The following is a 14,265-nucleotide window of genomic DNA, read 5'->3' on the forward strand; positions in this document are numbered from 1 at the left end:
TTCATAAAAATCGATGCATTACTTTTAACTGTGGATGAGAAACAAACAGACGTGGTTTTTAAGATTTTGTACAATCATGACCAAATTTCATTTGCATAATAGGTGGTTCTTTTCGGCTACAATTCAAAGTTCTGTAAGGATAATTTCGAAATTTCGTAAGCAGTTATGATACTCATAGAGACACTTTCTTGCAAAATTTCATCAACTTTTATCAATTGGATTGGTAGTTACTGCTGTTGATAGGGGGTAGTGTCAGTGAACATGTTTCATGTTTTTCATGTGCGATGTTTGCCCATTCATAACTTTTGAATGTCTCTGTCAATTTTCATGAAATTTTCACAGAAGGTAGTTGATTATGTGTGTATTATGCCTGAAAAATTTGATGATTATTGGTAGAGTACTTTCAACAATATAATCAAAACAATACGGGCTGCTGACTAATTGTAGTCTGAGGGGCTAAAATCACGTTTGGCCCCATTATATGCTTCGACTATAAAATTGTTGATAGTGCATCGATTTTTCTGAAATTTTGTCTATGGAAGTAAAGTAGATTGAGAGGTTTATGTTCAAAATTTCAATCATTTCCTTTATCAAATTCAAAAGTTACAGCGTTGACAAGCTAAACCAGGGGCTGTACAAAATTCAATTGCACGCGTTCTACTGTTTCATTGCTACAACAAAACGTACTGCACCGATTCACATGAAATTTTGCCGGTGAAATTAACACATCTTAAGATATTATCAGGTCAAATTTAGGCAATTTTAATTTATCTATTGCAGAGTAACAGCTATATTTCTGTGTCCCGATTATTGCGGATACAGGCTTTACGTTCAAAATTTGAGCACAATTGGTTGAGCCTAAGGGGGCGCTCAAAACGCTTGAAGTTTGTATGGGAAAACTTGGCCAAATGTATGCAGAAATTTTAAGTTTTCGAATTTTGCCGCTAGGTGGCGCTGTAAGCGTTCAATAATCAAACCCTTTGGTATTATTGTAGGTGACTATATACCAGAGAACTTTTTCGAAGACCGCGAAGTGATCCGACGGCTGTGAAAAAAGTTATACCCTAGGCAAAGTGAGGCAAAGTATTGAGATTTCATTATTATTGATATTATTCCTTTACATGTATTGGAAAAATATCAATAAAGTTTATCCTCACTTTTCCTAAGGTATAACTTTTTTCACAGACGTTGGATTACTTTGCGGTCTTCGACAAAGTTGTTTGGCATATAGTTACCTACAATAATATCAAAGGGTTTGATTATTTAACGCTTACAGTGCCACCTACCGGCAAAATTCGAAAACTTAAAATTTCTGCATACATTTAGCCAAGTTTTCCCATACAAACTTCAAGCGTTTTGAGCGCCCCCTTAGGCTCAACCGATTTTGCTCAAATTTTGAACGTAGCTTCTGGGAGTCCAAAACAATTAATTGAGGAGGTAAGACTTGGCATTTTTCGAAATTTTTGTTTTTCATATAAGTGTGGGCCACCTTACTAATTACCCTGAATAATTTACCCGCAAGCCAATCTGGAGACCCGCTCTGAGTCCAAGTACCAAGTGGTTGGCTATATATTCAACAAAGATTTTCCATCTTTGCGTAGGGTATATGTTGTTCTTTCTAGCCATCCGAACTGCTAATGTGATCATCAGATATGTATCCTTCTTTCAAACATAGGCTATTCTTTCTAGTTATTCTTTCAAGGAATATGTTTGCGTTTCAACTGGTAATACTTTTATCAGAGATTTTTCCTTCTTTTAATCATAGGCTATTCTTTCAAGGTGTACTGTCATATAGAATAGTGCCATGGCCCTCGTTCATTATTCTTATTATTCATTATTATTGTTCGCGCCAACGCGAAGTGGTAACCGCGATTGAGCCCCAGTTTTCCCTACTACACTCCACGCCGTCCAACTGTCCATCCAACGACAACGTGAACGAACATGCACGCAAGGATCGACCCTCGCATGTACAGCGGATCCTTATGTGCCCGCCGCCGACGACGACGACCGAACCAATCAACAGCCTGTTCGCAAGGAATTTTCCTCCACCACAGTCACCACGCTGAGTATGTATCTTTCTCCTTCCTATTCATCCCAGTACATTGAGTGCGCTCGACACCGCCGCCGCAGAAGAGTCTACATTCAACCACCGACGAGAAAAGATCAGATTCAACCGCCTCCGAGTAAAGATTCGACCCCGACTTGTAAAACGAACCGATCGAAATATACCTAGTATTCTAGTTTAGTTAGTTAAGTGAACAAACCGCGTTTTTCTCCATCAGTGAAAGTCACAAGGTGTTACAGTCCACCTTCCAAGCGAGCTACCGGTCCCGAATCCGCTCACCCCGCAAAATCCCCGTTCCACGACGGAACATATGGTCCTAACGAACCGGATCGCCGCCAATCCTGTGCCGTGAAAAGCTGCAGCCGCAGCTGTGTTGTCGTCCATCAACGGATGGGACAATGCCGTCAGATTGCTTCCGCCGATTGTAGACAGTGTTTCTGCCGAGAGAAGATGCTGTCGTTCCCGCCCCTGTAGTTCGATCCCGAAATCATAGACAAACAGACCATTCCGTGGTCTGCATTGGCGAAGAGTTTTTTTTTCGAAATGTGATGTGTTGTGACAGTAAAAGTCCGATTCGAAATCCATTCCGAAAGTGAGTCGCACGCGTGATAAGTGATTTCCGCTCCGAAAATGGCCAATGTTGCACGACTGTTCGCCCAACGCAGCCTCGTAGAGGAGGAAGTGAAAAAGTTAAAGAGGAAGATTTGTGAAGATGGTGTGCTTCGACCGAGTTTAGTACGAGGAAGGCAATACGAAAGAGAACTCCAGTGCCACTACAAGGAGTATAGACGAGTGTGTTTTGAGCTTCTGTCCGTACTTCCACCCGAGAGGCACGATGAGCTCGACAAGGATGCCTCACATTTTGAGGACATTTACACGGATGCATGTGCACTGGTGGAATTGTTGTTCCTTACCTGTCCGTCTGCCGGTGACATGCATCAAAGCGACAGAACGCCATCATCCAGCTGCTTCACGACGACTGCGCCACGCTGGCGTACCCCTCCGATCCGAACACCGAATTCAACGACGGGACAGCCCGTTCCGATTCCCGCTGTGTATGAAACGCCACGCACGTCATTTCCCAACAAATTTCCGATCAAGGTGAGTACGATTATCACAAACCCAAAGCAGTACGAGAGGCCGCCACAAGATGAAGATTCCGCCAAGAACACGAGTCCTCCGACGAGCAAGAGGGATTCACGTGTCGGCAACGAGCCGACCGAGTTTGTCAACAGCAAGACCGAAGACTCGAAGACGATGACGATCCCGATGCCAACCGGACTCGGTCCGGTACTGATGCCGTTTCGCCCACCTCCTGGATTCCATCCGACGCCTAAGCGGAACCCGATGCCAACCGGAATGCCTCCGGTGTCCCAGTGCCCGACCGGTGCCTCTCCGGTACCACAGCCGCTCCAGAGTACGACCGGTTCTCAACCGGTATCCCAGCCGCCCTCATCAACGACCGGTTCCCTGCCGGTATTTCATTCGCTCCAGTCAAAGTCCGGCACTCTTCCGACATGGAAGCAGTCCCGATGCGTGACCGGATCTTATCCGGTGCTCCAGATCCCGTACGTGGCCGAATCCGTTCCGACGCCGAAGCTTCCAACCGCGATGACCGGATTTCGTCCGGTGCAAGACCAGTACCCGTGTGCTGTCGAATCACATCCGAAGCGTCCCGATGTAGCCGGACTTCCTCCGGTATCGATGCCGTTCCTGTCAACAGCCGAAGCTTCACCGGTAACTATGCCGGCCCTGATCTCCATCGGTGCCAGCCCGGTGAAGAAGTCTGCCATTACCCCCGTCGATGCTCGTTCGGCGACCAAGCCGACCACGATGTCCGCCGGTTCCCCTCCGGTGGTCAAGACGATCTCGCCGTCCACTGGAGCCAGTCCAGTGGGCAATCCCGCCACGATGGCCGTCGGTTCTCGTCCGATGGTCAAGCCGACCCCGATCCCGATGTCCACTGGAACCCGTTCAGTGGGCAGTTCCGCCCTGAGGTTCACCGATGCCTGTTCGGTGATCAATTACGCCCCCGTGTCCACCAGTTCCCCTCCGGTGGTCAAGACGATCTCGCCGTCCACTGGAGCCAGTCCAGTGGGTTGTTCCGCCCCGACGGCCGTCGGTTCTCGTCTGATGGTTAAGCCGACCCCGATGTTTGCTGGAAACAGTCCAGTGGGCAATTCCGTCCAGAGGTCCACCGGTGCAAGTCCGGTGGTCGAGCCGATCCTGATGTCCACTGGAAACGATTCAGTGGGCAACTACGCCCTGAGGTCCACCGATACCCGTTCGGTGTTCAACTACGCCAAGATGCCCGTCGGTTCCAGCCCGATGGTCATGCCCGGTGCTCATCCGACGGTCGATTTCATCCCGATGTCTGTCGGTCCCTTTCCGGCAGCCAAACCGACCTTAACGCACATCGAAGCCAACCCGACAAGCCAAAAGTCCACTGGAACGAGTTCAGTGGTGAAGCTGACCGTGCTACCCATCGGAGTCAGTCCGGAAGCCAAACGTTTCGACGATTCAGCCGGTTTCTACCCGGTAGCCAAGCCATCCCCGAAACCCACCGATCTCCGTTCGGTGAACCAGTCAAACCTGACGTCATCCAGCAGTGTTGCAGTGCACCCGCCGGCTCCAACCATGGAGTTCAACGAGATGAATCGAATGACGAAGCGAACCCCTACAACAGCCGGAACCCATCCGGCACGCAAGCGTGTCCGAAGCAGAACGAATCAAGTACAAATTCCGAAAACAACAGAAACGCGCCCAGCGACGAGACGTGCCCTCATGTCCTTCGGAATCCGTCCGGTCTTGGAAAACCCACCGAAGAATCTGTGGATCGTGGTGGTCCTGAAGATCGACCAGCACCCACTAGATCCACCACCGGTCAACACGACCGGTGCTTACGAACAGCTCTATTTCAACACGTGGCCGAAGAAACCGCCAGATGGATCAACCAACAATACCCGACCCAGCGAAGCCATTGTGGAACGTGTGTCACGAACGCGTCCACCCTACGACCCTATCAGAGATAATCAAGACGTCCCAACTCAACAGTTCACCGTGTTCCCACTTTTCCTGGCTGGGGAGTATGTTCGCGCCAACGCGAAGTGGTAACCGCGATTGAGCCCCAGTTTTCCCTACTACACTCCACGCCGTCCAACTGTCCATCCAACGACAACGTGAACGAACATGCACGCAAGGATCGACCCTCGCATGTACAGCGGATCCTTATGTGCCCGCCGCCGACGACGACGACCGAACCAATCAACAGCCTGTTCGCAAGGAATTTTCCTCCACCACAGTCACCACGCTGAGTATGTATCTTTCTCCTTCCTATTCATCCCAGTACGTTGAGTGCGCTCGACACCGCCGCCGCAGAAGAGTCTACATTCAACCACCGACGAGAAAAGATCAGATTCAACCGCCTCCGAGTAAAGATTCGACCCCGACTTGTAAAACGAACCGATCGAAATATACCTAGTATTCTAGTTTAGTTAGTTAAGTGAACAAACCGCGTTTTTCTCCATCAGTGAAAGTCACAAGGTGTTACAGTCCACCTTCCAAGCGAGCTACCGGTCCCGAATCCGCTCACCCCGCAAAATCCCCGTTCCACGACGGAACAATTATTTTTCATTCATATGATCTAAAATTAATAGTTTAATAAAGCTATTTTCCTTTTTGCTTTTGGCTGTTCTTTTAATTATATTTGATGTTTTTTTTACAAAGCATTCGAGAATTTGAATATATTTTCGGTTCTCTAAGAGGCAGAATGAAATTTTATCAACCAAGCTAGTTCATTCCGGGATTAACGGCATGACTTTCCTTCATTTAAGCAAATAGAAAAATCATTCATTCATTTATTCATTTATTTAGTATTAGGGTATTGGTTCCCTTATTTAGCATGTAGCTCCTATTTTCATCCTACTAAAAACAAAGGATTTTTTTGTTAGAAGTGAGCATGAGCACGCATGAAAACAAAAATAACGAAATCAATCGGTGCCGTAATCGCTTGTTTTCGAATAAGATGAATATGGGAGCGTGAGACTACTGATGGCACACATACCCTACATCAAATTCAAGATAAAACTGAATCAACCATATTTCTCCATAATAGGTATACGGTTCGTGGCTGCCGTTCTCCATCCTCGGTCACGCTCGATGCTCGCCAAGTCACGCTCCACCTGATCCGCCCATCGGGCTCTCTGTGCTTCTTGTGCCAACCGGGTCTGTCGCGAACACCAACTTTGCAGGGTTGTTGCCCGGCATTCTTTCAACATGCCCTGCCCACCGTATCCTTCCGGCTTTGGCTACCTTCTGGATGCTGGGTTCGCCGTAAAGTGCAGCGAGCTCGTGGTTCATCCTTCTCCGCCCCACACCGTTCTCCTACACACCGCCGAAGATCGTCCTTAGCACGCGTCGCTCGAAAATCCGAGTACTTGCAGGTCCTCCTCGAGCATGGTCCATGTCTCGTGCCCGTAGAGGACCACCGGTCTTATTAGCGTTTTGTACATGGTGCGTTTGGTGCATTAGTGAATCATTTACGACCGCAGCTGCTTCTGGAGCCCGTAGTAGGCCCGACTTCCGCTGATGATGCGCCTCCGAATTTCACGACTCACGTTGTTGTCAGTCGTCAGTAATGATCCGAGGTAGACGAATTCCTCCACTACCTCTAAGGCATCCCCGTCTATCGTAAAATTGCTACCCAGACGGATCCGGTCGTGTTCAGTGCCGCCTACCAGCATGTGCTTTATTATTGAGGCATTCACCACCAGTCCGACCTTTGCTGCTTCGCGTTTCAGGCGGGTGTGCAGCTCTGTCACCGTTTCAAATGTTCTAGTGATAACGTCCATGTCGTCTGGAAAGCACACAAATTGACCGGATTTTGTGAAATCGTTCCCCGGCTCATCGCATCACAACTTCCAGAGCGATGTTGAAGAGTAGGCATGACAGTCCTTCACCTTATCTCAGTCCCCGGCGAGATTCGAATGAACTGGATAGTTCATCCGAAACCCTTGTGCAGCTTTGCACACCGTCCATCGTTGCTTTAATCAGCCTAGTCAGCTTCCCAGGAAAGCCGTTTTCGTCCATGATTTTCCATAGCTCTGCGCGGTCGATACTGTCATATGCTACTTTGAAGTCGATGAACAGGTGATGGATTGGGACCTGGTATTCACGGCATTCCTGGAGGATTTGCCGTACTGTGAAGATCTGGTCCATTGTCGACCGGCTGTCGATGAAGCCGGGCTGAAGACTACCCACGAACTCATTCGTTTTAGATGACAGACGACGAAAGATGATCTGGGATAGCACTTTGTAGGAAGCATTCAAAATAGTGATCGTTCTGAAGTTTTCACATTCTAAATGGTCGCCTTTCTTGTGAATGGGGCAGATCTGAGGGGCAGATTATCTCTTCTTTCCACTCTTCCGGTAGCTGCTCGATTTCCCAGATCTTGACTACACTAGTTTACAGCATTTTTGAACTCGGTAAGCTGATGATTATTTTTAGTGTAGAATCATGCCCTCAGTTCGAAAACGTGAAGGGGAAAAAATACAGTAGAGCGAATTTTTTTTCGATTTTCCATATAAGGCTGTCTATTTGAAATCGAGTTGCGATGAGGATCTCGGTCGCGTTCAGCCACTTGTCATCCGAATACTACCCCACAGTAAAAAAGCGAGCCAACATCTCTGACCCCCACTGTGCTTTGAACCCCATTTTGACAGCAAAAAGTTTGTAAACAGTAAACTTTTCTGGACCAACACTTGAAAAGCGCGTAACATTTTCCACAACAAAAAAGAAAATTTTCGAAAATACTAGGAGAATTATGAAAAAATCTAATTCTCTTAGTTGAAATGTGTTATAATAAATAAAAACGTGTTCAAATTAGGCCGCAATTGGGTTTGCAAAGATTTTTTTTGTTAAAGAAAAAATATCACTCGTAAACTACGCCTGAATCAAATGTTTGACCTGAAACAGATGATGACTTCAAAAACATGGCCGCATCGCAGCCGGTTGGTCGCGTTGCATTATTCGAAGGAAAAAGTGAAAACTGACACGTGTTTGGGGCAGGTGCGCATTGTACTTCCTCGTGAAGTGATAAATATGGATGCACACTTGGTAGGAAACAGTATTGCAGAAAATTGAAGGAGTTAAAGAGTGGTTGCGGTATCATCCGACGACATGGAACTGGGTGAGATCATTCCGAGTTTTTTTTTACAAACTAGAAGCAGTTTTGACGTTTTGACGATTGTGCTACTTTTTCCCGAAAGTCATGTCTCCGGATTACCCATTCCCACGAAAGCCGCTTCCCCGTGAAGGGTATACACTCCCGATCAAAAGTTTGGGGTCACCCCCTAAAAAACATGTCATTTTTTTAGGCCCATATCTCCGCCAATTTGCGTCCGATTTCAAAACTCTAGGTCTCATTCAAAAGATAATAAGTCAAAGTAACTTTGAACATGATTTAGATGAAACTTTTACAAAAATATTTATATGTAAACTTAATTCAAAGTTGTCAAATTTTCTAAAAAATGAATATGAATTTACGGCAGTGTCGCTAGAAATTGGGTCGAATAAATTTTAAGATGAGAGCGGTACTATAACCTATTTTCTATTAACTTTCAACTGCTTTTTGCCGAACTTAGCTATAAAATCTAGGAAAAAAGTTATTAAGTAAATTAACTCTTGATGTCATCGACCAAATGTTTGGGGTCACCCCTCAATATGATGTATCAGCCAAAAGTTTGGGGTCACTTTCGTAAAACATGGAAAAGTGATTTGTTGATATCTTTGTCATCTTTCATTCAATTTAAATTCTTCTTGACTTATTTGAAATATAATGAATGATACGTGCTGCATAGACATTGAATTTGAATCACACATATTTGTTAAAATTTATATACTAAAACTTAACGTGAAGTTGCCTCATTTTTTGAAATGTGGTGAAATGTGTTAACTTTACATAACATTTTTGTGTATAATCATACGCGCCAACTTGTGACGTAGTTGGGGGGGGGGGCAAGACCTCTCAAAATCAAAGAAATTCAGGAAATATCGACGCACTTTGTCTTATTTAGGCATATTCACGTGAAAATTATTACATATAGCCGAAAAAAGTTCAATATTGTACAATTTTTGAGAGCTTCGCCCCCCCCCCCCAACTACGTCACAAGTTGGCGCCTATGTGTATAATAATCGTTGAACACGTTAAATTAAAGACATCAAACGTAAATTTGGTTAATTATCTTTTAAATGAGCCAAAAAGAATTAAAATTGAACAATAGATTACGAAGATATCACCAAATCACTTTTTCATGTTTTACGAAAATAACCCCGAACTTTTGGCTGATACATCATATTGAGGGGTGACCCCAAACTTTTGGTCGATGACATGAAGAGTTAATTTACTTATTAACTTTTTTCCTAGATTTTTTAGCCAAGTTTGGCAAAAAGCATTTGAAAGCTAATAGAAAATAGGTTATATTACTGCTCTCATCTTAAAATTTGGCCGACCCTATTTCCAGCGACACTACTGCCGTAAATTTATATTCATTTTTTCGAAAATTTGGCAACTTTGAACTAAGTTTACATATAAATATTTTTGTAAAAGTTTCACCTAAATCATGTTCAAAGTTACTTTGACTCATTAATTTTTGAATGAGACCTAGAGCTTTGAAATCGGACGCAATTTGGCGGAGATATGGGCCTAAATAAATTACATGTTTTTTTAGGGGGTGACCCCAAACTTTTGATCGGGAGTGTACGTTGCATTCTTGTTATCATAAAATGTTCATGATCCTAGGATAAAGGTATGTCAAAGAATTATTCGACCTTAAGCTAGAAAGTCATTAGCGAAAATATAGTTATAGAAAGAACGAGCACACACGAAAGGAACGAGCTACGTTGTCATTCTTCATTCAGCTGGTTTTGCCGAAGGCCTGGGACAGTAATAAAACTTAAAAGAACCGCCTATGAAATAAAGAAGGATGCATAATGTTTCGGGAAAATGGATCATTCGGAGAACTAGCAATCGGGGAAATGACATTCGGGGAATTGGGGTTGGGGAAACGACATTCGTGGAACCAACAATCGGGGAAAAGTTGCACAGCCGGTATTTACCACATTTTAGTGACTCCGGGAATAATCTGGGAATTTAAGAAACTTAAATTCATAAACCTGTCTATTTTCGTTTAAAGCAAGAGTGACGCATATTACAATTTTAGTACCGGGAACGACGCTTTCAGAAATAACACAATTCCAGAAATAATCAATCTTCTGGAACGCGATTTTAATATCCCCAAGAAAGGATATGTATCCTTCCTTGTGAAGGCATACCTCCAGGAGTGTCATCTGAGACTTCTCCAGCAATTCCTTCACAGATTTCTGTAGAAATTTCTTCTGGAATACCTTTACTTTTTTTCTCTTGGAATTTGGTGAGAATTTTTCTAAAAAAATACTGATTCCTCGAATTTCTTTAGGAGTTCGCTTTTAATCATTTATATTTGCATCTCGATCAATTGTTAAATTCACCAATTCAAACTAGAAATTCTGTGTATAGTGACACACTAACATCCTGATCTCACATTTCATTCGCTGTAGTAGTTAAGATTTTTGCATGCTTATTGTCTGCATAACATTTTTTTTTCATTCCATAACTCTAGGCAACTTAAACTAATCATATAAAAAGTCAATCTTAGAAAAAGAATTTCTTTAGGAGATCCTTATCGGATTTTCCCACACGTCACTATTTCAATTCATTCTGAAGTTTATTCGGGGATTATTTCAGGAAATCCACCAGAAATCGGAATTCGTTAGGAAAATCATTCGGTGTAATCGAGACATCCTCTTAAAATTCACTCAAGAGTTGTTTTTAAATTTACCAAGATTTTCCTTCCAAAATTCCTACAGGAGTTCCTTCAATTCTTAGCAATTTCCTACGGGAATTCATTCAAGATAATTTTCTGAATAACTTCAGAAATTATTTCTGATATTTCTCTAGCAGGTTCTACAGAGGTACACTCAGAATTTCTTTCTGGGATTCCTTCAATTTTAGTAGAATTTGAATTTTTCAAAGAGATACATCTAGTATTTTTCCATGAAATCTTTCTGGGACTAATCCAAAATTTTGCAGCAGGGGTTCCTCCTGGAACTTTGATTTCAAATACTAGCAAGCGATTTTGTCTACTATCTTTATTTGTCTTGGGATTTTCTCCAGGATTTCTAACTGCGCTTCCTACAAGAGTTCCTTCTGGGAATCCTCTAAGATTTATTCTAGGAATACTCCAGGAGCTGCTTCTGGGTGTCCTCTAGAAGTTGCTTACAAGAATTCTTCAGGGTTTTTTTAAGCAAATCCTCCAGAAGTTCTTTCGTGGAGCCCACCTGGTGTTCCTTATAGACATCTTCCAAGAGTTATTTCTGGGAATTCTCCAGAAGTTCTCCTGAAAATCTGCCTTGAGTACCTTGTGGGAATTCTTCAGAAGTTCTTTCTAGGAATGCTGCAGGAATTCTTTCAGGCAAATCTCTAAGAGTTGCTTGTGGGAAAAATCCATAGATCGAATGTCTGTATTTCGTTTTCTATGTTTCTTGCATATTTATTTGGTTAAAGCATACTTTACATGCTTTATTTGTTTAAAACAGGTACTGGCCCTCTGAGTATGTGTTAAGCTACTCGAAAAATTATTGTGAAACTTTAAAACATGTTTAAATATTTTTTAATCAAATTTTTTATTTTGTTGATTTGGAGTAACATTGATGATATCAGTGATCAATGTTCGTTTGTATTGAAAATACCCTTCCTAACTTAATTTGGGGTCTCTGATTTAAAACATGTTGTCCAAATTCTTACAAGATATGTACTTTTTAGTTATATTAGGATTAAAATCCTCTAAACCGCGAGTAACGCCAGAAGGTAGGCAATGATTGATAGAATGCTTTGAATAAATCGTATATTTAATGGAAAACAGAACTTTCATTAAAGTTTCGCTTGCTAAATCCAACTCTAGGATATTATATTGGAGATATAAAGTATTTTCTAACCTAATATTGTATGTAGTATGCACACCAAGCATGAATGTTTGACAATGTATCTCATTGCGTTACGAAACACAGTTAAGGAAAAATCTATTTATTTCAATGTTTATAAATGCAATTTTCAATATTTCCATATCATTTGATAGCTAAATAATAGCGAAATGCCAGAAACTAATCCAATTGAAAATGTTTGTTTGAACATTTCAATGTCACCCCGCTGATCAATGATACCCCGTTTTACGGTATTTCCTAAAAAAAATCTCAGAAGAAATCCGTTAGGGATTTTTTTAAACAGTATTTGAGCTATACTGTCGTAATTCTGCAGAGTGACGTAAGCGACATTGATCATTTTGGCCAATTTTTTGGTTATTATGCATAAAACTCTTGGCCATGCTCTAAGTTTCTTTCCATAGATGATAGTTTACGACTAGATCTTGCATTCTAGTACAGCAGGCATACCACAGTGCTATTTTACACCAGATATTATATACAATATACCAACAAAGGCCAAAATTTTGAATGGCGCTTACGTCACTTTGCAGAATTACGGCAGTATATGCAACATAAAGTTGATGTGTTTATAACCAAAAACAGGACTTTGTAGAGGCCCTAACATGTGAGGGCCATGAAGAGTACAAAATTTATGAACGAATTTCTAATTAAACGCAATTTATAAATGATACCCTAACAAAAGAGCTTCTACACAACGAGATGGAAATCATTTTGAATATAGAACTACGTTTGTCTACTGCAGAAGCCGACCAAAGACAGAAAGATTTGGTCTTTTCCACAGAACATTTTTTCGTGACGTTTTACAACGCAAACTTCAACCGGGTGAAACTCAGGCTCCAAGGATCTAAAATTTTGATATGCCAAATGGGGTTAAGCCAAGGAGCGCGGGCCAGCGGGGTCTACTTAATTCCTTAGGTACGAAAAACCCAGCATTCAACAAAAATCCGCAAAATGTCTTCAGGTCAAAACCGAGATCTGCTGGTAAACTTCAATCAAATGCGTAAAAAAATATCATTTTCATTTAGGGTAGGTAATCAAAAGTTGAACCAAGTTGCGGCTTTCTGAAGTAGCGCAAATTTTGAGTGATATTTTCTCCCACATGGAAATAATTTATTACGGCAAAAACTTATGTACATGAAAGCAACGGGTATAAGCTTTCAGTTAAGTGGTGAAAAGTTTGTATTTGCACCGAATTTCATTGAAAAATTCGATTATTCGTCAACAATGATTTTAATCTTAATTTGAACCAATTTTAATCTTAATTTGAACTACTGGCGGCAGCAGCTCGTGCATCTCCCACAACAGCCAATTTGGTGCTGAACAATAGAAAAACACATGGATCTGCTAATTCCCATAACTATTTTTCATTAGGCAGTGGAATTTCAACTAAGAATGTTCTAAACTCTTCTGGAACTTGGAAACTAAATTTGGAATTTTTCATCCCCCAAGAGTAAACAAAACAACCACTAGCGCAGTCTGCAGGCCAACACTGGAAGCTCGCCCCCGTTTACTAGTTCAAATTTAGATTACAAATGGTTCAACTTAAGATAACATTCTCCAAGTAAGAATTACTTAAATTTTATAATTTTATGACAAATAATGCGGAATATTATTCGGTTGGTCGATTCTACGATAAATAAGCTTTCATTTGACGTGTTCACATATTGCATGTGATACAATGCATGAGCTGTACGAGTGCACCGAAATGTGCTTTCTCTGGGGGGAAATGGGTGAAATCACAGTGATTTATCAATTGCCTGTTTTCCATGACAAAAACGCTTTTTTTAATGCTTTCAAAGTCCATGTTATCAGGTTATATTACGGAAAGTTGTTTAACATCTTTTTCTGGACAATATTGGCCTAAAAAGTACGTCGTTTTAATGAATTTCGAAATGGTTCAAATTAAGATTACAATTTGACTAGTTCAAAGTTTGATTTCTTACCCTAATGCATCATCAAAATAACAAACGCAGCTGCAATGGAATGAACAGATAATGCTACCGTAGCCTTGTGTGCATGACATAATACCATCGCTGTTATAATGTCCATTGCGAAAAGTTCCTTGACCGACCCAGAATCCAACCAAGTTACCCTTGGGAAGGTCTTGCTGAATAGTCGCGTGATTGCCACATCGACTATATGATGGTGATTAAATTAGAAT

General features: G+C 42.2%; 1 protein-coding gene across 1 annotated transcript; it reads left to right on the top strand.

The window, feature by feature from the left end:
• The first annotated feature begins 2,695 nt into the window (after positions 1-2,695).
• LOC134286916 (mucin-2-like) lies at positions 2,696-5,179 on the top strand. Its single transcript, XM_062848613.1, has one exon. The coding sequence runs from the start codon at positions 2,696-2,698 to the stop codon at positions 5,177-5,179; it is 2,484 nt and encodes an 827-aa protein (XP_062704597.1).
• The last annotated feature ends 9,086 nt before the right edge of the window (positions 5,180-14,265 follow it).

This window comes from Aedes albopictus, chromosome 2 (genome assembly GCF_035046485.1).
Source record: "Aedes albopictus strain Foshan chromosome 2, AalbF5, whole genome shotgun sequence".
In the NCBI taxonomy this organism is placed as follows: Eukaryota; Metazoa; Arthropoda; class Insecta; order Diptera; family Culicidae; genus Aedes; species Aedes albopictus.

Excerpts from the sequence above, each read along its gene's own strand:
- LOC134286916 (XM_062848613.1), top strand. The coding sequence starts at position 2,696 with ATGGCCAATGTTGCACGACTGTTCGCCCAACGCAGCCTCGTAGAGGAG.